The sequence below is a fragment of the Balaenoptera ricei genome, chromosome 1 (assembly GCF_028023285.1).
Source record: "Balaenoptera ricei isolate mBalRic1 chromosome 1, mBalRic1.hap2, whole genome shotgun sequence".
In the NCBI taxonomy this organism is placed as follows: Eukaryota; Metazoa; Chordata; class Mammalia; order Artiodactyla; family Balaenopteridae; genus Balaenoptera; species Balaenoptera ricei.
In genome coordinates, this window is record NC_082639.1 from 89105048 (window position 1) to 89127501 (window position 22454).

General features: G+C 35.2%; 1 protein-coding gene across 1 annotated transcript in view; it reads left to right on the forward strand.

Annotated features, from left to right (window-relative positions):
- SLC30A7 (solute carrier family 30 member 7) overlaps positions 1-22454 on the forward strand; it is a 74063-nt gene that overhangs the window by 33121 nt on the left and 18488 nt on the right. The window contains exon 8 of the mRNA XM_059900546.1: positions 728-863. Coding sequence (XP_059756529.1) covers positions 728-863 — 136 coding nt within the window. The remainder of the gene's footprint in view (positions 1-727; positions 864-22454) is intronic.

Consider the following 22454-nt stretch of genomic DNA (forward strand, 5'->3'; position numbering starts at 1 on the left):
TTTTCCACTCAAGTATCAATTATTAAATGTTAATATATCTAGGTTCTTGGGCAGTTAGAGTATCAGTATCCTACTAATGTAATATTTAATTATTAAAAGTTCAAAATATATTTACATCCACTTTAAAATATTCAAATCTCTATTTTCTTTCATATCAGGTTTGAGTTTAGTGTGTAACTTTAGGTAACAATACCTTCAGGATAATTACTTTACTAGGATTAGCAGTATGGTCCATAGGAAATTCTAGTCTCAAATGGTAATAATTTTAATTACCAGAAGAGGGCTCTGTGTGTACATGTATTTGTAGTTATAAACAATGTTTTCTTGACTGATTCTTTCAGCCTAATGCAGTTTTCTTCTAACAAATTATTAATTAACTTCTGGACTCTTAACCAGAGATGAATGTGCCCAAAAAATTTTTTAAATCAGTTATTTCTCTAATTCTTCATTTATATTATAGCAAAATACTAAGGATCATTAAGAGCAAGCATAACTTATGAGTCAAATATCTTAACCCCTGCTGTTTTTTAAAAGGAAAGATTATTTCAATTCCCAAAGATACTATCAGTATTACTTCTTTACTAAACAGTGAATCTGCATTCTTACTGATTTTCAAATTGGTATTTAGTTTTATATATATAATAACAAGAATATAGTTTTAAGAAATGTTTGCATTTTCAGTTGATCAGAAAATGTTATGTTGATTTTCATTATGCTTTGTTTCTAGGTGTATTTTTACACATTCTAGCAGATACACTTGGGAGTATCGGTGTAATTGTCTCTGCCATCATGATGCAGAATTTTGGTTTAATGATAGCAGATCCTATTTGTTCAATCCTGATAGCCATGCTCATAGTTTTAAGGTAAGTGTTGGTACGTTACTTTCAGGTATTAAAATGAGAGGTGATATATATACTACTTAAATTACAGATCTAAATTATTATTATGTTGGGGGTTTTTTGGTCTTTAACAAATTTCTACATAGATTATTTCTCTTTTCATCTTACTATTTTTTTCTGTGTTTACCTAAGGTTTGATATTTCTTTTTGGTATTTAGTAATTGATCTTCTGTAAATCAAATCAGTAGTAATTTTCTTAAATCCAACACTATATCTGTAGAGTAGAACATTGGAAATATAAAATGAATTAATGTTAGAATATTATTCCTTTGACATCTGTATTTTGCACTATCAAATGCAAAAGAATATTAAAATCTCTTCTAGAACTATTTTTAATTTATAAAGTTATATTATCATTGCAGAAGTCTTACAAAAGTGCTTACTGAAGTACATTTATGTCCTTCTCCCTATCTAGATTATAAATTCTTGAGGAAGGATCTGTCTTTTAGCTCTTTGGCTCTCTGTTGCCTGTCATAGTACCAATGTGTATGTAAAAGTGTGTGTGAGTGTGTATAAATTCTCAATAAATATTTTCTGAATTAGTGTATGGTTACTATCTTTTAAATTCGTGTCAATTTATTATTATTTTAATTTTTATCAGAATAATAGAATATTATGTGCCTTTATTTCACAATCTTGAATTATTTATATAGATATGTCTTGATTGAACTGTTTTTGTCTAATTTATCCATACGATTTTACTGTTAGTAAAGCTATCTTTGTAACGATAACAAAGACCTATTAGAGGGCAGACTGTGATGATATTTATAGCTTGTAGTTGAATAGAATAGACTTTAAAAATTACAATGAAATTATAATCTTATAAATCAGTCATAAACGTAGGTTTTTAAGTTTTTGCTTAAAAAATAGGATACAGTATACATTTTAAACATGCAGAAAGTTCAGCTTGGATTCACATATTCTATGAAACTTAATTCCTGATAGATTTGGTAACTTACATCTGTACCTCTTTATTTGCATGTTCATTTTATTTTGTGTTATAATTTGTGGTTGCTTCTAATACTTCTTAGAGTAGGATCTTAATCTTTATTTTCCTTTGTCTCCACTCTTATTATCCTAATTCTATCATTTGTTGCTTGGAAGAGACTGACCTTTCTGTCTCCCTCTAGTTTCTTTTCCACATTGTGGCCAAAGTGATCTTTCTTTAATGACGATTATGGTACACGGAAAAATAATCTTGCTTTAAATCCTGCCATGGCTTTCTTGCCCTCAGGCTGAAGTCTGAACTCCTTAGTAGGCCTTCACATTGGTACCCATTTATCTCTTCAGTCTTTCTCTCACCCTGTCTCAATTTCTATTCTGCTCTCCAGCCACAGTAAATAACTCTCAGTTCCCTGAAAACATGTTATGAGCTTTCTGGATTCTGAGCTTTGCTCGTGTTTCCTCTCTCCAAAATAAAATACTCTTACACTGAGTGCCCTTCTCCTTTCCCCTTCATCCCCACAAGTGCATAGATCACAATTCTCATCCTTGAGATTAGATTTCAGTTTAAATGGCACTTCCTTGAGGAAGCGTTTCCTGATCGTCTACCTCCCAGGAGGGGTTAAGTATACCTATAACACCGCCCGCTGCTCCTCTTGTGGCATTTACTAACTATATTGAAATAGCCTGTCTTATTGTCTTCCTTAAGCTCCATGAGGGCAAACTGTTTTTTCATTGTTGTAAAGTCAGCACCTAACTCTGCCAGGCAAAAGTTGGTGCATTTTCGATTTGAATCAAAATAAATTTGTGTTTTTTCAGTCTCAGAGAATTATTTTCTCTAATCCTAAATCGGGAATTCTTACTTAGTTCTAGTCCCATTCAGTTGTTCCACAAATATGAATAAATAAATAAACACACACAGAGGACAAGAGAACTTTTTTTTTTTTTGCTGAAATATAACACATTAAAAAGCTACACAAATTATTTTCAGCAAATATTTATTAAGTAGACCCTCTCACCAGGGTGGTGAAAGGACAAGATAACTTACTGTTTTGATCTTACATTATAGTAAAAGAGAGAGATACAAACAAATTAATCAATAAACCACTCAAGTATCTAGCAGTTAATTGTGCAGAGAGTTAAGATGGGATGTTAGTAACTGAGGTACCATTTTAGATTGAGTCATAAGGGAAGACTTTTGAAGAGGGAGGATTTAAATTGAGATCAGAGTGTCGAAGAGAACATTCTAGTCTAAGGAACAGCTAGTATAAAAGCCCTGTAGTGAAAAGAACGTTAGCACTGAAAGTAGGTCATTATGGCAGAAGTATAGGGAGTAAGGGGAGAGTGCTTTGAAATAAAGCTGGAGGGATAGGCCTGGGAAAATTAACCAGGGTTAGGAGTTTGGATTTTATTTTAGGTGGAGGAGGAAACCATAGGGGGTGACATTATTTGATTTGTATCGTTAAAAATAATTTTGGCTGCTTTGTAGGTAATAAGATTAAAAGGGGGTAAGAGGGCACACAGGCAGACCAACTAGAAAGCTATTAGAGTGGACCAAATAAGAGACCAGGGTTCCTTGGTCTAAGGTACTAATAATCTAGGAGGTAGAAAGACATAGCTAAAGTTAGAAAATGCTTTGGGCCTAGAATTAATAAGATTTGCTCCTAGATATGAATGTTTAGGTGAAGGGTTGAGTGAAAGGGGGGAAATTAAGGATAATTCCTAGAGTTTTTACATGAGCAACTGAGTGAATGAAGGTTCCTCTACTGAAAGAGGGAAGACTAGGGGAAGAGTTGTTTTATCTGATTCAAAGGGCATTGCTGATCAGAAGTTCTGCTTTCGTTGTTGCTAGGTTTGAGGTCTCTCATTAGACATTTATATGGTGATCTCGAGTAGGTGGTGCAAGTACAAGTACAGAATTCTTGGGAGCACTCAGCTGAATATAAAGGATTGGAAATAGTTCACATATAGATTTAAAGTCATGGAGTAGCATTTATCTGCCATGAATACCACAATTCCTACCCCTTCCATTTTCCTGGAAAGCAACCCTCTTTTCTGCTGAACCCAGTTTAGCTAAAGGGAATAATGCTTCAGGCAGCCACAACCAACTACAGCTGACTTTCAAGATAAACCTATAAAACTTAGGTGTCATCCTTGTCTAGGTCCTACTGACCTGTTTTTAAAACTTTTTCTCAGTAGTTTACATAAATATATATTCTCAAATTCATATAATTTGATTCTTTTTCATTTTTGTTAAGCTTTAACATTTTTACTTGTTCTTTTCCTTTGTTCTCATATCAAAAGTAACACATGTTGATTGTAAAAAACTCAAACGTTATTGAAATGTGCAACTTGTCTATTCAAATGTCCTTTCAATCCCACCACTTGGAGATAAAGCAGAAAACTTTAACGAATCTTTAAAACATTTAACAAATGTTTTAGTGCCCACTCTGTGCTAGTCAGTAAACAATATAGCAAATACCCTACCCTCATGGAGCTTATATTCTAATAGGGGGTATAGTCAATAAAGCAGATGCACATGCAAATAGATAATGTAACGTCATATGGTGATAAATACTATGAAGTAGGGGAAGGGGCTGTATTTTAGAAGGACTTGGAAAGTCCTCTGCATGAGGTGACATTTGAGCAGAGACCTTAATATTGAAGGAGAGGGGCTTGGGACTGGTCAAAGGAAGAGCATTCCTGATAGAGGGAACTTCAAGTAAACACACTGAGGTGGGAGCATGCCTGACGTGTGAGGAATGGCGAGAGGGGAGTGCAGTGAGTAGGGCAGAGAGTGGCAGGTATGTGTATCTAGAGTTTGGGGAAGGGGTTGAGGTGAAAGATAGAAATTTGGGTGTCATCAGCTTATGCATGGTATTTAAAGCCATGAGATTGGATGAGTTTGCCTAGAGAATGAGCACTGATAGAGAGAAGTGGCCTGAGGACTGAACCCTAGGGGAGGTGGGGAACAGAGGCAACTCCAGCAGAGGAGAGGAAAGTGGAGTGGCCAGTGAGGAGCGAGGAGAGACATGGGCGTGCCTTGTTTTAGGAGCCGTGTAAAGCAAGTGTTTTAAACAAGAAGGAATAATTAAGCCTATTAAATGCTTTTGGGCTGATAATTGGTAACTTAGATAACATGCCCAGAGGAGTGATGAGAATTAAAGCCTGATCAGAGTAGCTTCAAGAGAGAATGGGAGGGGAGGAAATGGAAGTAACTGTAGTCAACTCCTTTTCAAGGCCCTTTGCTGTAAACGGGAGCAGTGACTGCTGGTGACACTGAGGGCTCACTTTGAGGTTTGTGGTCATGAATTTAAAGTGAAAGCAACCAGCACAGTTGTGTTTTTTTTTTCTTTTTCTTTTTTTCTAGTCTTGTTCAGCTACTTGGTAAAAGGTATGGAATAGGCAGAGAGCTGGATTTAAAAGGTTTGAGGTTTTGTTGGGGGAGTACTGGCAGAGTGAGAAAGGAGCAAGGCAGGGATTATAGACATGGGAAACTAAGATTTAAAGGTAATAATAGATTCTGAAAATGAAAATGATGGGAGTGGATTGGATTGGAATTCTGGGAAAAGTGTTAAAGATGGATTGGGGGAAGAAATCCAGAAGTAGGAAGGTTTATTGAGAGGCTTGAAATTGAGATCTTAAGGTCTAAGGTCTGATCATAGGGGTGGATCCAGGAAAAGATCATCATATAGAGGCCAAATGTTGGATGGATTGTTCACGTGGATATTTCAATTAAGAGTAATGAAAAACGTAGAGATGGAAAGAGAATAAGCCTGTTGCTAAACTATTCAGTGACTGAAGGGGAGCTATCAAGAATTGTATCACTAGTAATTAGGATGGGTAGAAGGTGGCATAATCTGAAGGCATGGGCCTTAAAGGAGCTGTGGTGGGGAGAAGTAGGAGGAACAGTAGTAGTGATAAGTGAGGAGGACATTTACCTCCCGATAAGTCCCAGTAGTACAGGGAGTGTGGGAGAGAAAGTGCTGTAAGGAAAAGTGTCCTCAGGTGATAGCCAGTTTTCAGGTAGAGCATGAACATTCTGTGGCTATTTAGAGGAGAGGCTGAAGATTTAATGAAAATTACATATTTAAAAGTAGTTTTTTAAAATTATGGAAATAGTTATGTTGATAAAGAAACTTGGTAAAATATGAAAAAGAATAAGGAAAAAAATTACCCATAGTTCCACCAGCCAAGAGAGCTATGTTAATATTTTTATGGGTTTGGCTTTTTCTTTTATTCTGAGTCTCTTTTTATTTATTTATTTATTTATTTATTTATTTATTTATATATATATATATATATAATATATAGTATTTTTATCTGTATCGTGTATACAAGATTATATTCTGAGTAAGAAAATTTTTTTAGCTTTTTCTGATAATAAATATGTAGTCATTATAGAAAACTTGGGAAATGATGAAAATATAAAGAAGTCAAGAAAGATCAGTCAGGATCACAACACGCAGGGGTCACATTATCACTTTAACAGTATTTTTTTAGTCATTTTTAGGCCTTCTCTTTTTTTCCATTATTGAGTTTCTACTACATGTGCTGATTTATTAAGTTTGGTCAGTAGTAGAGCATTCGCAGGTTCTAGATGAAAGATAATAGTACAGTTATTGTTTTAAGTCAGTAAAGTTTTGGGATGGTTTATTAGGTAGCAAGGTCTTAATTCAATGACAATAAATGACAAGATACAGGGCAATGCATAAGTATGAGTCATTATTGTAAACAGTCCATATCTGAAGTATATATTTCTCTTTACATGTAGGATGGGGGGAAAAAATATATACATATATATATCCCTGAATGTTAATTGGATCTCTCTGGGTGATATAATTTTAAAATTATGCTTCTTTCCTAATTTTTCTAAAGTAAATCAATAATTGTGACTTTGCCTTTTAAAAGCATATATATATATGTATATATATATATATTTTTTTTTTTTTTTTTAAATGGCAGGCAGTAAAAACCAAGGTAGCTCCAAAGTACAAAATTAAGACATTCCAATTCAGTCTGTTTTTCTGTTAAGAAAGCAAACTTATTTTACTTAAATATTTACATGATAATGAAGTATTTGCAAGCATATACTTTGAGACACTTCTCAAATTGATTAAGAGTTTGCCTAATTAGTCAAAGCTAATTTTAGGAAGTAGATTAAAACTTTTAAGCACTCAACAAAATGGAGTATAGAGAAGTAATTTTCCTTACCGTTAATTTTTTCATATATTCTCAATTCACTAAAAACAAGAGAAATAATGGTACTCTTTATATATTCTCTAGATCTAAATGTTCCTCAATTGAGAACGTGCCATGGAAATAGACGTCTGTACCTTCTAGGCTGCCCAGTGTTGCAGTATCACTTTCAAGTGAAAGTGATTTCCTAGAAAAAGACATTTTTTTCTCTAAACATTTCCTAACACGCAAAGAGTAATTTAAACTTCTGTGTGAAACTCGGTTGTACTGTGATGGATTTTTTTTTTCCCAATGAGAAGCAGGAGATTGAGTATAATAACAAGAGTATAATCTTTTATCATCTGAAAATATAGGAGATTTCAGTGTGATTTCACTTTTTTTTCCCCCCTTAGTAAGTTGAATTGGAATGGAAAGTAGATTCATAACTTAGAGAACAGAAATCTGAACAATTAGTTGTAGCTTTGAATTGCACTGTGATTTAAAAGCTACATAAATCTGTAGCTTGATTTTTGATTCACTTAAATAAAAAGGGTACCTGTGCATGATGGGAAAAAATATATAAACAGGATGCAGAAAAAAGCTTCGTTACTGGTGTGGTATTTCTGAAGCCTTTTTTTTTTTTTTAATCAGTTTTCTGCAACTCACAAGTTACTATCTTGTGGTGCTCTGTGACTTTCACTAATCATTTGTAAATACAAAGAAAAGTTTTCTTAAAAAAAGAAATTGTCTTTTTGTTAGGGGCAAAAGTATTTCAAATAATATATTTATTATCATATAGAAGAAAAAAATAGCCCAACTTTTAGAAGCAAACCAAGGTACAGGCTTTAGAAATAACACGTAGTGGTCATTAGCTGCAGTATGAAATGGAAAGAATATACAGTAATGAAACAATTTATAAAGTTGAAATTCTAAATGATTATCTAGATGGTTATCATTGTTCAAGAATACAGGATTTGGATCAGATACTGATTTTGATAAACCTTGTTGATTTTGTGGTTAAATAGATAATTATTTATAGCCTATATTAAGTCAAAAAAACATTTTTTTAAACAAGTAAGATGCTACCATATCTTCAAATAGTTATATATATATGAGAAATTACGGATTTTTTTTTTCGAGAATGGTTTTGGGTGTTGCCTAACAATTTCCTTTGCGGTTTGTCTTTCAAGTGGTTATAATTTGTGCACTATACTTTTGGAGACTAAGATAAAGATAAACAGTTTCCCAAGATTTTAACTTGGTGTTTGTACCCATATTGTAAAATCAAACGTAAGGGAATATTATTGTATGGTAATTGTATTTTTTAATCATATGTAAAACCATCATAGTTAGTAAGAGCATTTATAAATACTGAATAGTGTAACAGCTGTTCTCAACCAGCATTCTGGGAGAGAATACCCTAATGCTGTAAAGTATCCATTTGTATGCAATTATTAACTTCACCTCTGCATCTAGAAAAGTACTGGTTATGTACTATTCTTGTGGGCATTGAGAAATAGTCACTGAAATCATTTTGTGTTCAATGGTTCAGAAGAGGGATCTCAATTAAGAAAGGCTGGCAGACAGTCTTAGAAATATTAGAAGTAACAGCAAGTGTGGTAATGTATTAGTGATCATAAGCCAATAACATTAGATAAGAGAAAGTATTTGAGACTTAAAAATTGGAAAGAAGAGATTATTCTTTTATGTAAAATATATGACTATATTTCTTTAAACCCTCTAAGAATCAATGGAAAAACTATGACAAACAGGTAATTTAGTAAAGTTACATATGCAAAACTAACATATAAAATTAGTACCCTTTATATATAAGCAAAATCCAGTTGAATGTTATAATTAAAGAGAAGACACCTTTTCAGTAGCAATAACAAAGACAATCTAGAGATAAAATGTGTAAAACTTGTAGGAGAAAAAATTTAAACACTTCTGAAAAACGAAAGTAGACTTGAACAGAGCCTTTTTTTGTCAATTATGGTGTTTTTAAAGAATCAACATTATAAACATGTTAACTCTTATTTATAAATTTTAAACTATTCTAATAAAAATACCAACAGGTTTTTTTTTCTAGAGAGGAGGTAATAAAAGTTAAATTTAAAGTTTATAAGGAAAAACGAAGAAGCAGGAGGAATAGCCAAGAAAACCTTGGAAAAGAAGATGTAAAGTGTAAAGCCTTCACAGTTTTGTTTTTTTTTTTTAATATTTATTTATTTGGCTGCACTGGGTCTTAGTTGTGGCATGTGGATCTTTGTTCCCACGTGCGGGATCTTCCTTTTGGCATGCAGGATCTTTAGTTGCAACATGCGGGATCTAGTTCCCTGACCAGGGATCGAACCCAGGCCCCCTGCATTGGGAGCATGGAGGCTTAACTGCTGGACCACCAGGGAAGTCCCAAGCCTTTACAATTAAAATAGTGAGATGCCTAAAAAAGCAAACAGACTAATGGAGCAGATTAGAAATTCCAGAAATAGATTTATATGCAAATAGAAATTTTATAGGGATAAAGGCAGCATTTTGAGTCAGTGGGGAAAAGATGAGCTTTCTACTAACTGGATAACCAACCATGTGGAGAAAGATAAATTTGGAACTGTACCTCATACTATATACCTGGATAAATTCTAAATGGATTGGAGCTCTAAAAGTAAAACTCGAACCCATGCTAATACTAGAAAAAAAGCATGTCTGAATTATTTTTACAACATGGGAATATTAGGGAAACAGCTATGGCTCAAAACCTAGAATCAGTGAGAGAAAAGATTGATGAATTAAGTTACATTTAAAAAAAAAAGAACTTTGGCATAGAAAAAAGAGCACCATAAGGGAAGTCAAAAAGCATAATCAATTGGGATAAATATTTGCCACTTAGATCATAAAGGGCTAACCTCCCTAATATAGAGAGTGCTCTTAAAAATAAAAATTAAATTTAAAAAATTAAAAGCCTGATAGAAAAATGGGCAAAAGTATAAGGTCATTTAGTTCAAAGGAAAAGAAATACAGATGACTTTTAAACATGTAAAAGTAGTTAAGCCTCACTCATAAAAAAAGAAATGCAAATTAAAACTATATTGTAACACCACTTCTCACCAATCAGGTGGATAAATATCCAAAAATTTGCATAACCTTTTGGCAAGGCTGTAGGTAAAATAAGTACTCTCATACATTGTGGATAGAAATGAGAGTGGTACTATCTTTGTGGAGAGAACTTTGACAAACATCTAGCATAATTAAATGTATGTTTACCTTTGATTAAGCAGTTCCACTTCTAGGAATATATCCTAAATATAAATTGGCAAAAATACATAAAGATATATTTTAAGGCCATTCTTTGTGGCTTTATGTGTTTGTGCCAAAGATTGGAAAGAACACATATGTACATCAGTAAGGGACTTCTATGTATCCCTAAAAAAAAAAGAATAAAGGGAGACAGGAAGTGAAATCAGCAAGATGGCAGAATAGGAAGCCCTAGACTCTCTTTCCTCCATGGAGACAGATTTAACACAACAAAGTGACAAAATGCCTCTGTGAGAAATCCAGAAACTAGTTAAAAGGTTCCTGCACACCAGGCTAATGGAAAGCCAACCACATGGAAGCTTGACAGGAAATTCATGACACTCCCCACTTTCTCTCCTCATAACCACTCCCACCACCCAAGCCTGCACATGGTGGACTGTTCGGGAGGAAACCCCCAATTCCCATCTTCCTGCGGGGGGAAAGGAGTTTAACATTAACTGACTTTTAGGGGGGTGCTGCCTGAGAGATTTGTCTTGCTTGTATCCAAGTACTGACAAAAATGGGTGCCTGGTTGGGCATCCCTGGGAACAGACGTCAGTTGTGCATTACAGTCTGCAGTACCACAGACAGACACTAGGCAGAACCCCAGGACTGTGATTTACTACAGCTCCAGGAGGCAGCAGTATTGCAGATAGACACCAGGAGGAGCTCTTGAATAGGAGCCAGCATCCTTTTTCAAATAGGAGATTACATGCACAAGCTCAGAGAGGGCATGTACCAGAAAAGACTTGAGAGGTCTCCTGAATCTCCAGCCAGGCTATATAGAGTAAGTCCTCCCTGCATGAAACCAGACCACAAAATCTGGAGAGTTGACTGATTCTTCAGGTGCTGAAATCCCAACAATGAAAAATAAGACATACAAAGAAACAGCCAACCATGGAAACAATTAGATATCCAGAAACCAAACCTGAAAAAAGGTGACATATGAATTGCCAGGTAAAGAATTCAAAATTACCATCATAAAGATGCCCAATTAATTAAAAGAAAGCACCGGTAGACACTAAACAAAATCAGGAAAATGGTGCATGAACAAAATGGGAATATCATCAAAGAGATAGAAACTGTGGAGAAGAGCCAAACAAAAGAACAACAATAACTGAATTGAAAATTTCACTGGAGGGACTCAACAGCAGATTTGACCAGGCAGAAGAAAGACTCAGTGAGATTGAAGGCAGGACTTAACAAAAATTATTGAGGCAGAGGAGCAAAAAAAAAGAAGAAAAAAAATGAGGAGAGCCTGAGGGATTTATGGACAAGCAGAACAACAAATGCATTATGGGAGTCTCAGAAAGTAAAGAAAGAGAGAAAGGTGCAGAATACCTAGCTAAAGAAACAGTGGCTGAAACTTTCCCAGATCTGAGAAGAAAAACAGATATTACAAATTCAAGAAATGTAAAGAACTTCAACTTGGGTAAATATAAAGAAACCTACACTGAGACACATCATAATCAAGCTGTCAAAAGTTACATATAATGTGAGAATCTTGAAAGCAGCAAAAGAAGAGCAACTTGTCACATGCAGTGATAGCCACAAGGGAAATATTAATAGAATATACACAAAGGGAAAATGAGAAGGGAACCAGAACATGTCACTACAAGAAAATCAATGAAACACAAAGGAAGAAGTAAAAGAGGGAAAAAAGGTGAAAGATGAAAAAGCTACAAGATAGACAGAAAACTGAACAAAATGGTAGTAGTAAGTCCTTCCATGCCAGTAATTATATGTAAAGGGATTAAACATACCATTTCAAAAACATTGGCTGAATGGATTTAAAAAAAAAAAGATTCGGGCTTCCCTGGTGGCGCAGTGGTTGAGAGTCTGCCTGCCGATGCAGGGGACACGGGTTCCAGCCCTGGTCTGGGAAGATCCCACATGCCGCGGAGCAACTAGGCCCGTGAGCCACAACTACTGAGCCTGCGCATCTGGAGCCTATGCTCCGCAACAAGAGAGGCCACGATAGTGAGAGGCCCGCGCACCGCGATGAAGAGTGGCCCCGGCTCGCCGCAACTGGAGAAAGCCCTCGCACAGAAACGAAGACCCAACACAGCCAAAAATAAATAAATAAATAAATAATTAATTAAAAATGAATATCTGCTTAAAAAAAAATTGTCTTTAAGAAAAAAAAAAAAGATTAATCTTTATTCTGCCTACAAGAGATTCACTTTAGATATAAGGACTCACATAGACTAAAAGTGAAAGGGTAGCAAAAGATGCTTCATACAAACAGGAACCTGAAGAGAGCAGTGGTAGCCATACTTAGCCAAAATAGACAACAAAAACTGTCACAAGAGACAAAGAAGAAACATTGTAAGGATAAAAGGGTCAGTTCACCAGGAAGATATAACAATTGTAAATACATATGCTGCTAACATGAGAGCACTCAAATATATAAAGCAAACATTGACAAAAAGGGAGAAATAGACAGCAACATAGTAATAGTAGGAGACTTCAGTACCTTAGAGGAACTAGGAAATCAAGCAGTCATTCATTAGAGACTCAATAGGGAAAGAGAAGACTTGAACACTGTAGACCAATTGGGCCTAACAGGTTGTTGTTGAGCCTGACCCAACTACAGCAGAATACACAAGTGCACATGGAACATTCTCCCAGAAAGATGATATGTCATGTCACAAAAGAGGTCCTAACAAAATTTAGAACATTGAAATTATATAAAATGTTTTCTCTGACCACAGTGGAATGAAACTAGAAATCAATAGCAGAAGGAAAACTTGAAAATCCAAAAATATGTGGAAATTAAACAACAGCCTCTTTAACAACCAATGGATCAAGGAAGAAATCACAAGAGAATTTAGAAAATATATGGAGACAAATGAAAACAAACAAAAACACAACATACCAAAACATATGGGATTCAGCAAAAGCAGTACAAAGAGGGAAGTTCATAGCTATAAACACATACATTTTTTAAAAATTAATTAATTTATTTATTTTTGGCTGTGTTGGGTCTTTGTTTCTGCACGAGGGCTTTCTCTAGTTGCGGCGAGCGGGGGCCACCCTTCATCACGGTGCGTGGGCCTCTCACTATCGTGGCCTCTCTTGTTGCGGAGCAAAGGCTCCAGACGTGCAGGCTCAGTAGTTGTGGCACACAGGCTTAGTTGCTCCGCGGCATGTGGGATCTTCCCAGACCAGGGCGCGAACCTGTGTCCCCTGCATTAGCAGGCAGATTCTCAACCACTGCGCCACCAGGGAAGCCCCACATTTTTAAAAAACGAAAGAAAGATCTCAGGTCAACAACCTAACCTTACAACTCAAGGAGCTAGAAAAAGAAGAACAAACTAAACTCGAAGTCAGCAGAAGGAAGGAAATACTAAAGGTTAGAGCAGAGATAAATGAAATGAGAATAGAAAAACAATAGAAAAAAGTCAACAAAACCTAGAGTTGGTTTTTTGAAAAGATAACAAAATTGATAAAACTTTGCTAGACCAACTAAGAAAAAGAAAGAGAAGACTCAAATATCTAAAATAAGAAATGAAATAGATATTACAACTGATACCACAGAAATAAAAAGAATTATAGGGGACTGCTATGAACAGTTGTATGCCAACAAATTGGATAACCTAGAAGAAACTGATAAATTTCTAGAAACATACAACCTACCACGGCTGAATCATGAAGAAATTTTAAAGATCTGAACAAACCTATTACTAGTGAGGAGATTGAAGCAGTAATCGAAAACCTCTCAACAAAGAAAAGCCCAGGATCAGATGGTTTCACTGGTGAATCTTACCAAAAATTTAAAGAAGTATTAGTACCAGTTCTTTTCAGACTTTTCCAAAGAATTGAAGAGGAGAGGAGAATCCCAAACTCATGAGGCCAGCATTAACTGGATATCAAAACCAGACAAATACACAACAGGAAAACTATAGACCAGTATTCCTGATGAGTGTTGATTTAAGAATCCTAAGCAAAACAGTAGCAAACCAAGTTCAGTAACACATTAAAAGCATCATACACCATGACTAGGGGAGATTTATACTTGGAACGTAAGGATGGTTCAACATAATGAAAATCAATCAGTATTATACACCATATGAACAAAATGAAGGAAGAAAAGATGTGGTCATCTCAAACAATGCAGAAAAGTGACAAAATTCAACACCCTTTCATGATTAAAAACACTTAACAAACCAAGACTAGAAGGAAACTACTTCAACATAATAAAAGCCATATGTGAAAAACCCACACCTGGGGAGGAATGAAAACTTTTCCTCTAAGATCAAGAATGAGGCAAGGATGCCCAATTTTCCCCCTACTATTCGCCATAGTACTGAAAGTTCTAGCTAGAGCAATCAGGCAAGAAAAAGAAAAGGCATACAAATTGGAAAAGAAATATTACAATTATCCCTGTTCACACATGGCATGATCTTATATGTAGAAAATCCTAAATATTACACATACACACAAAAACTGTTAGAACTAATAAAAGAATTCAGCAAAGTTGCAGAATACAAAATCAGCACTCAAAACCCAGTTGCATTCTTATATAATAACAATGAACAATCAGAAAAGGAAATTTTAAAAACAATCCCATTTACCATAGCACCAAAAAGGATAAAATACTTAAGAATAGATTTCACCACGGAGGTGAAACATGTGTACATTGAAAACTATAAATCATTGCTAAAAGAAATCAAAGATATAAATAAATGGAAAGACATCTCATGCATGGATCAGAAGACTTCAATATCGTTAAAATGTGTATGCTGCCCAAAGTCATCTACAGATTCAGTGCAATCCCTATCAAAATCCTAATGACATTTTTTTTTCAGAAATAAATTTTTTAAAAATCCTAAAACTTGTATGGAATGTGAAGAGACTATGATAGCCAAAACAATCTTAAGAAAGAAGAACAAAGTTGGAGGCCTTACACTCTCTGATTTCAAAACATAACAACAAAGAAACAGTGATTTATATGGTGTGGTCCTGGCATAAAGACAGATATATAGACCAGTAAACGGAATAAAGAGCCCAGAAGTAAACATTTGCATATATATAGCCAAATGATTTTTGACAGGGATGCCTGGACTACACAATGGGGATAAAGCAGTCTCCTCAACAAATGGTTTTGAGAAAATGGATATCCACATGCAAAATAATGAAGGTGGGCCCTTACTTTACACCACATAAAAAAATTAACTCCAAATGGATTAAAGACCTTAAACATATGATCTAAAACTATTAAACTCCTAGACAAAAACTTTTCTCCTAGGAGAAAAGTTTCAGAATATTGGTTTTGGGAATGATTTCTTGGATACTAACCAAAGAAGACAGGCAAAAAAAAATAAAAAATAGACAAATTGGACTTTACCAAGCTTAAGAACTTCTGCTCATCAAAAGGAGCAATCAGCAGAGTGAAAAGGCAACCTATGGAATTGGAGCAAATAATTGCAAGTCATATGTATCTTGTAAGATGTTAATATTCAGAATATATAAGGAAGGTCTACAACTCAACAACAACAGCAAAACAAACCAATATAAAAATAAGCAAAGGATTTTAATAAACATTTCTCCAAAGAAGATTTACACCTGGCCAATAGGCACGTAAAAAGATGCTCAGCATTACTAATCACTAGGGAAATGCAAATCAAAATGACAAGACATCACCTCACACCCATCAGGATGTCTGCTATCAAAAGAATAGGTAACAAGTGCTGGCAAGGATGTGGAGAATTTGGAGCCTTTGTGCACTGTTAATAGGAATGTAAAATGATGCCACCATTATGGAAAGTTAAAAATAGAGTACCATATGATCTAGCAATTCCACTTCTGGGTACATGTCCAGAAGAATTTAGAGCATGATTGCAAAAATATTTTCATATATCCATGTTCATTGCAGCATTATTCACAGTAGCCAAGAGGTAGAAGTAACCCAGATATCTGTCAACAAATGAATGGATAAAGAAAATGTATATGCATACAATGGAATATTATGTAGCCTTTAAAAAGAAGGAAGTTCTGTCACACACTACATCATGGATGAAACTCGAAGACATTATGCTAAGCTAAATAATCCAATCCCAAAGATCAAATATTGTATGAGTCTACTCACATGAAATATATAAAGTAGTCAAAATTATGGAAACAAAGTAGAAAGGTGGTTGCCAAGGGCTGGGGGCAGGAGGGACGGGAATTATAGTGTTTAATGGGTAAAGAGTTTCAGTGTTGCAGTGTGAAAAAGGTCTAGAGATCTTTTGCACAACAATGTTACTTAACACTACTGAACTATACATTTTAAAATGGTTAAGATGATAAATTTAGTGTTACATGTTTTTTTTACCATAATAATAATAATAAAAAAAGAAAAATCTCTATATGGTAATGTGACGTTATTTTCAATATGTATTGTTAAGAAAACAAAATAGCGCTTGATATGTAGCAAATGATATATAGGAGTATAGCATAAGATAGGCAAAAAGTAGTACTATTACCTTTTCCATAAGGAGAAGAGATACACATATAATCTGCATGTTTTCTTATAATTTTGAAAAGAAACAGAAAGAATAAACCAAAAACAAATATAATAAATATAGTTACCTCTAGGCAGAGGGAAGGGATTAGAAGTGAGACTTTGAATGTATATCTTAAATATACTTTTGACTTCGGAATCATAGACATTTTTAGCCTTTAAAAAAATAAAAGTAAAATTTAAAAGGTTGAAAGCATATTTTTTTTCTACTCTTAATTTACTCCTGCCAAAAGAAAAACTATTAGTCCCTTTGATTATTCATTGTTCATTGTTAATTTGTGTGTAATTAATTTGAAATTCTCCACCACTAGGTATAGTCTGCACTTGTTACTCTGTTCTCTTGCTTAATTTATCCTTTGAAAACATGATTTCTACTCCTACCTCAGTAACTAAATATTTTAATGTAGTCAGCATCCAATGTAGCACTGTAGCAATTAGAAACCTACTTTGAGATATTTAATAAAAATTATATTCTCACAGTGATATGTATATTTTTTTTATTTTATTTTTATTTATTTATTTATTTTTGGTTGTGTTGGGTCTTCATTTCTGTGCGAGAGCTTTCTCTAGTTGTGGCAAGCGAGGGCCACTCTTCATCGCGGTGCGTGGGCCTCTCACTATCGCAGCCTCTCTTGTTGCGGAGCACAGGCTCCAGACATGCAGGCTCAGTAGTTGTGGCTCACGGGCCTAGTTGCTCCGTGGCATGTGGGATCTTCCCAGACCAGGGCTTGAACCCGTGTCCCCTGCATTAGCAGGCAGATTCTCAACCACTGCGCCGCCAGGGAAGCCCTCACAGTGATATTTTAAGTTTAATTTGGGTAAGCAAATAAGGGTACTTTTTCCTTTGCTTTTCATTTCTTACATTAGGTTTGCTTCTCAGACGTGTGACTTTGGAAGTTATCATTGAGGATGGGCCCAGAACAGAAACTAGGTGTCAGGGGTTTGCTTCTGTTCAACTTTTGACTATACCAGTCAGCTCTCAGATGGCAGAAAACTTTCATATTGTTATTACTGATCATCTTTTCCAGAGCTTTTAAATTTCTTTTTGTGGTCCAGGCCTCCTATACACTTTGAAGGTCAGCATCTCCTAATGTCAGAATTCTCCTTTAGGTAAAGGTGCTTTGGGAGCACTAGCAAAGCCACGCTGATGACTTAATTGGAAGGAGTCTTGTAGAGAAGTTAAGAGCATTTACTGTGGAGCAGAACTGCCTGGGTTCAAATCCTGTTTTTACCTTTTATCTGTGTGACCTTGGACAAGCCATTTAGCCTCAATTTTTCATCTTTAAAGTGGCAATGATAGTTATATCTTCCTCATAATTTGTTATATGTGGATTAAATAGGTTAAGATATACCAAGCCTAGAACAGACCTGCCACTTGGCAAGCATTGTGTGTTAATTGCTTAACCTAAAACCAGATAGACACTGTTTAGCTCAGATTCCTAATAGCCTTGTTGAACCTAGGTATTTGATCAGCACTCTGGTCCCATTCCTCTTGAATTTTTCTTGCTGATCTTAAGGCCTTTTTGTTCTGAGTTAAAACTTGTGATCACTGAAGTGATTAATAAATATTTCTTGCCCTCTTATCTGGTTTTCCTAAATAAAGTCCTGTTTCTTCACTTCTGTACTTTTTAAAATGCAGATTTCCTTAAAGAGCTTCATCTCCTGCCTTTGTCCATCTTAGCCTCGCCACTGCTTTCAGTGAGTTGCAGAGGTAATGGGGAGGTACCTCCAAGTCTCATGATCTTTTCAATACAAATGTTACCATATTTAATAATAAGAAGAAGAAGATTTATTCCAGTCTTCTCTCAAAACTATGTATATCTTGTGGTGCTCTTTGTCCTCGTCTTTTTCTTTTTTTTAAATCCTTTCACCTTTTTCTCTGCTTTTCCTTTTTTAAAAAAAAATATTTATTTATTTTTGGCTGCCTTGGGTCTTCGTTGCTGTGCGCGGGCTTTCTCTGGTTGCAGCGAGTGGGGACTACTCTTCATTGCAGTGCGTGGGCTTCTCATTGCGGTGGCTTCTCTTGTTGCAGAGCACAGGCTCTAGGCACACAGGCTTCAGTAGTTGTGGCACATGGTTTCAGTAGTTGTGGCTCGTGGGCTCTAGAGCGCAAGCTCAGTAGTTGTGGCACATGGGCTTAGTTGCTCCGCGGCATGTGGGATCTTCCCGGACCAGGGCCCGAACCCGTGTCCCCTGCATTGGCAGGTGGATTCTTAACCACTGCGCCACCAGGGAAGTCCTCTCTTCTTACTTCTTTTATTCCATTGTTTTTCCCCATTTCCCTCCCTCTTGACAGGGTATTATGAATTCTCATTCATTTTTCTTATTTATTTGCACCTTTGCTCTTCATGGATACATATGTATCACTTAGTAATTTTTTTTTTACTTATATTGTTGGTGTGATTTTAGTTTCTTATTTATGAGAATATTCTTATTCATGAGAATAAAGAGCCTTTATTAAGATAACAAATTGCACATCAAGAGCTGGGAATGTTAATTGCTTCTGCCTAAGTGTGATTAGTTCTTTCTCACCTATACTTGAATAGAGGATAAGATACTTTTGCTTCTATTTATTGGAGATTCTTTTGGGGAAATGACTAAACTGAGGGGCTCTTTCCTTGTTTTGTTATTTAGCTGTTATTGTGAAGGGTTGAAAGTCATGTCAAACAAGGGATGTTTTACATTTTAATCTTCCGCTAGTGTTTGAAATTTTAAAATAGACTATGCATTCAGCAGTCATATGTCAAGCACTTATTATATTCCATACACTGTGCTGGGCACTGGGAATTAAAAGAATATAATATGGTCTCTGACTCCAGAGGACTCGATCATGATGAGACTCTGCAGTGTAGTGCAGGGAGCTATAGTCTTGGAGTTATCCCACCCAGCTCTGCCACGCTGGTGTGTGTAACAAAGAACAAGTTGTCTTAATCTCTCTGAGATGGTTTTCTTTTCTGTAAAATGAGGGGGTTGGCCTAAATGATCTCTTATGATCTTGCTTACATCTGTGATTCCAACGTTTTCTGAAAGTTACTTAAGGTTGTTGTGAGGATCAAATTGGAAAAAATTTATTAAATACTTTAAAAACTATTAAGTGTTGTCTAAAGAAAGACATTACTATTTACTAACTTGACATTATTTACTAATGCTTTTAGTCCAAAGACCAGATGCATTAAGTGTTATAACTAAGTTCCAGAAGTTTAAGGAAAAGAGTGACCTTTTCATGACTTTGGCTCTAAGTTCTAAGGGTATTTTAGGATATCTTACTGTCTCCATTATTGAGTAAAGTAGGTACTCTGTAAATATGCATTGATTTAAACCATAGGTTTCAGAAACTCAGAATAATTATAAGCCAAACCACAATTCCTGTGGTTCTGGGTTATCTGTTCTATATTAGGCTCATGAAATTCTGGGTTAATGGGTAATTGTTTTTTACTACGGAATCATTTTATTTGTGTAAATATGACTGCATATTTACAGCTTGTCATAGGACCACCATATCTGAATGCAGAATACATTGCTTTTGGGGGCGAATTTTCTTTGGTTTTTTTGTCCACTAAGCATTTTCGAGTATATGATATATACTACACCTTCAAATTTATGGGTTCTTTTATAAAGTACAGCTATCTATATGCTTGTAGATTATAAGAACCACTGGTAATATGCAGGAGGACTTAAGCCCGTTAGCCAATTCAAAAAAGGTGAATCAGTAATTATGTTTTAATTATTATTAATAGATATTTATTCTCAGATCTAAGTAATAGTTTCAACTCTCTGAAATTTTTTATTGTTAATGATTATGATTATCACCAGTCTGATTGTTCTTCAAAAGTTTTCATAATGTGTACCCTTTTCTTTGGTTTGGTTTGCTTATAATTATTGCTAGGTAATTTTACGTACTGTTGAAATGGTGAGACTCACTAAATATGCTGCTTTTGAAGTTAGATTTGAATATTTTTTCATTTACAAAGTTACTGGCAATAAAGAGTAATAACTGTTGCTTATTTAATCTGCTAGCATTTAAGCTTTCATATTAATTTTAAGTTTCTGATTGTATGATTGTAAATTTGATTTATCTTCAGCTTTTGAGGACTAAAACTATTACCATGTTTTACTGGTAAACTCATGTACCTAATGACTCATTCTTTTTATATATGCTAGGAAAATGCTATTTCACTGTTAAAGCTAGAATTGAGTTAGTCAACCAGAAGTGAACCTCTAATTGTTTCCAAATGCTTACTTTTGGGGTTTGGATGCAGCTCTAAGTCTTAGCTCAGTCAGGAATTTGCTAAGTTTGTCTTTTTCCCTGTATCCTTTCATTATGGCTAGATAGATCCATGCTAAAATCTATTTTATGATTCCCTATTACAATAGTTAATCAGAAAAATATAGGCACAAACTCCTGAGCTAAACACAATTTTAAAAAAGCAAAAATAGAGGTTCTACAGGTTTCTTTTACATTTTTATGACCTCTGAGATTGTTATAGAAATTGGCTTTGGTTCTAAATTGCTTATCACCATGTGATTTAGCAAGCATCTTTTTCTCCCCGCCCCAGTTTCATAACCTAGTTATATAGCTCCTACATCTGAAATTCTTAACAATATTTTAAAATTATTATTGGAGAAAATTAGTGTGATGCTTCCATGTGCTTTGGTGAAGTGCTTGCTGCTGTTGAATGTAAACATTTTATTAAAATTCTACCTAAGTAGGCAACCATTCCAAATTTTATAGTATAACAAAATCAGTAAGAACCTGTTGGTACACTCTCTATATATTATTTCCTTATATGTATCAGTTATATCTTTTATTTAGTTATTTTAAAATAGATGCTTCTAACATTAATTTTATTATTAAAATATTTACCTGCATTATGGTTCTTGAATTGTGTTAAAATGAGTGATCTATAAATTCTCTGTTAATTCTTTTTTTATAAATTTATTTATTTATTTTTGGCTGCGTTGGGTCTTCTTTGCTGCTCGTGGGCTTCTCTAGTTGTGGCGAGCGGAGGCTATTCTTCGTTGTGGTGTGCTGGCTTCTCATTGCGGTGGCTTCTCTTGTTGCAGAGCACGGGCTCTAGGCACACGGGCTTCAGGAGTTGTGGCAGGCACACGGGCTCAGTAGTTGTGGCTCGTGGGCTCTAGAGCGCAGGCTCAGTAGTTGTGGTGCATGGGTTTAGTTGCTCCACGGCACATGGGATCTTCCCGGACCAGGGCTCAAACCCGTGTCCCCTGCATTGGCAGGCGGATTCTTAACCACTGTGCCACCAGGGAAGTCCCCTCTGTTAATTCTAATAGTGTGTAATCTGTGATCATGGAACTTCACCAGTTCTAGAATCCTCAAACTAAGGGCCACAGGTGAAAGTAAATTTTAGGAGAAAAAGGGCCGTACTAGTTGTTGTTATTGTTGTTCTTACAAGGGAGTAGCAGTCTTTGAGAGGCAATATACGTGGGTTAACACATAAAAATTTGAACAAAGGTTTGGATAAATTTGTAGATGGTTATTTTGGGTGACTTATTAAGAGACTGTATTAAGGGAATGTCTTTAATGTTTTAAAGCTGATCTCCTTAAGGATTATTTTAGATTGGACTCAACTCTTTTGTATTAATTGTGCTTTAGCTCTTTGCAAGGAAAGCTAGAC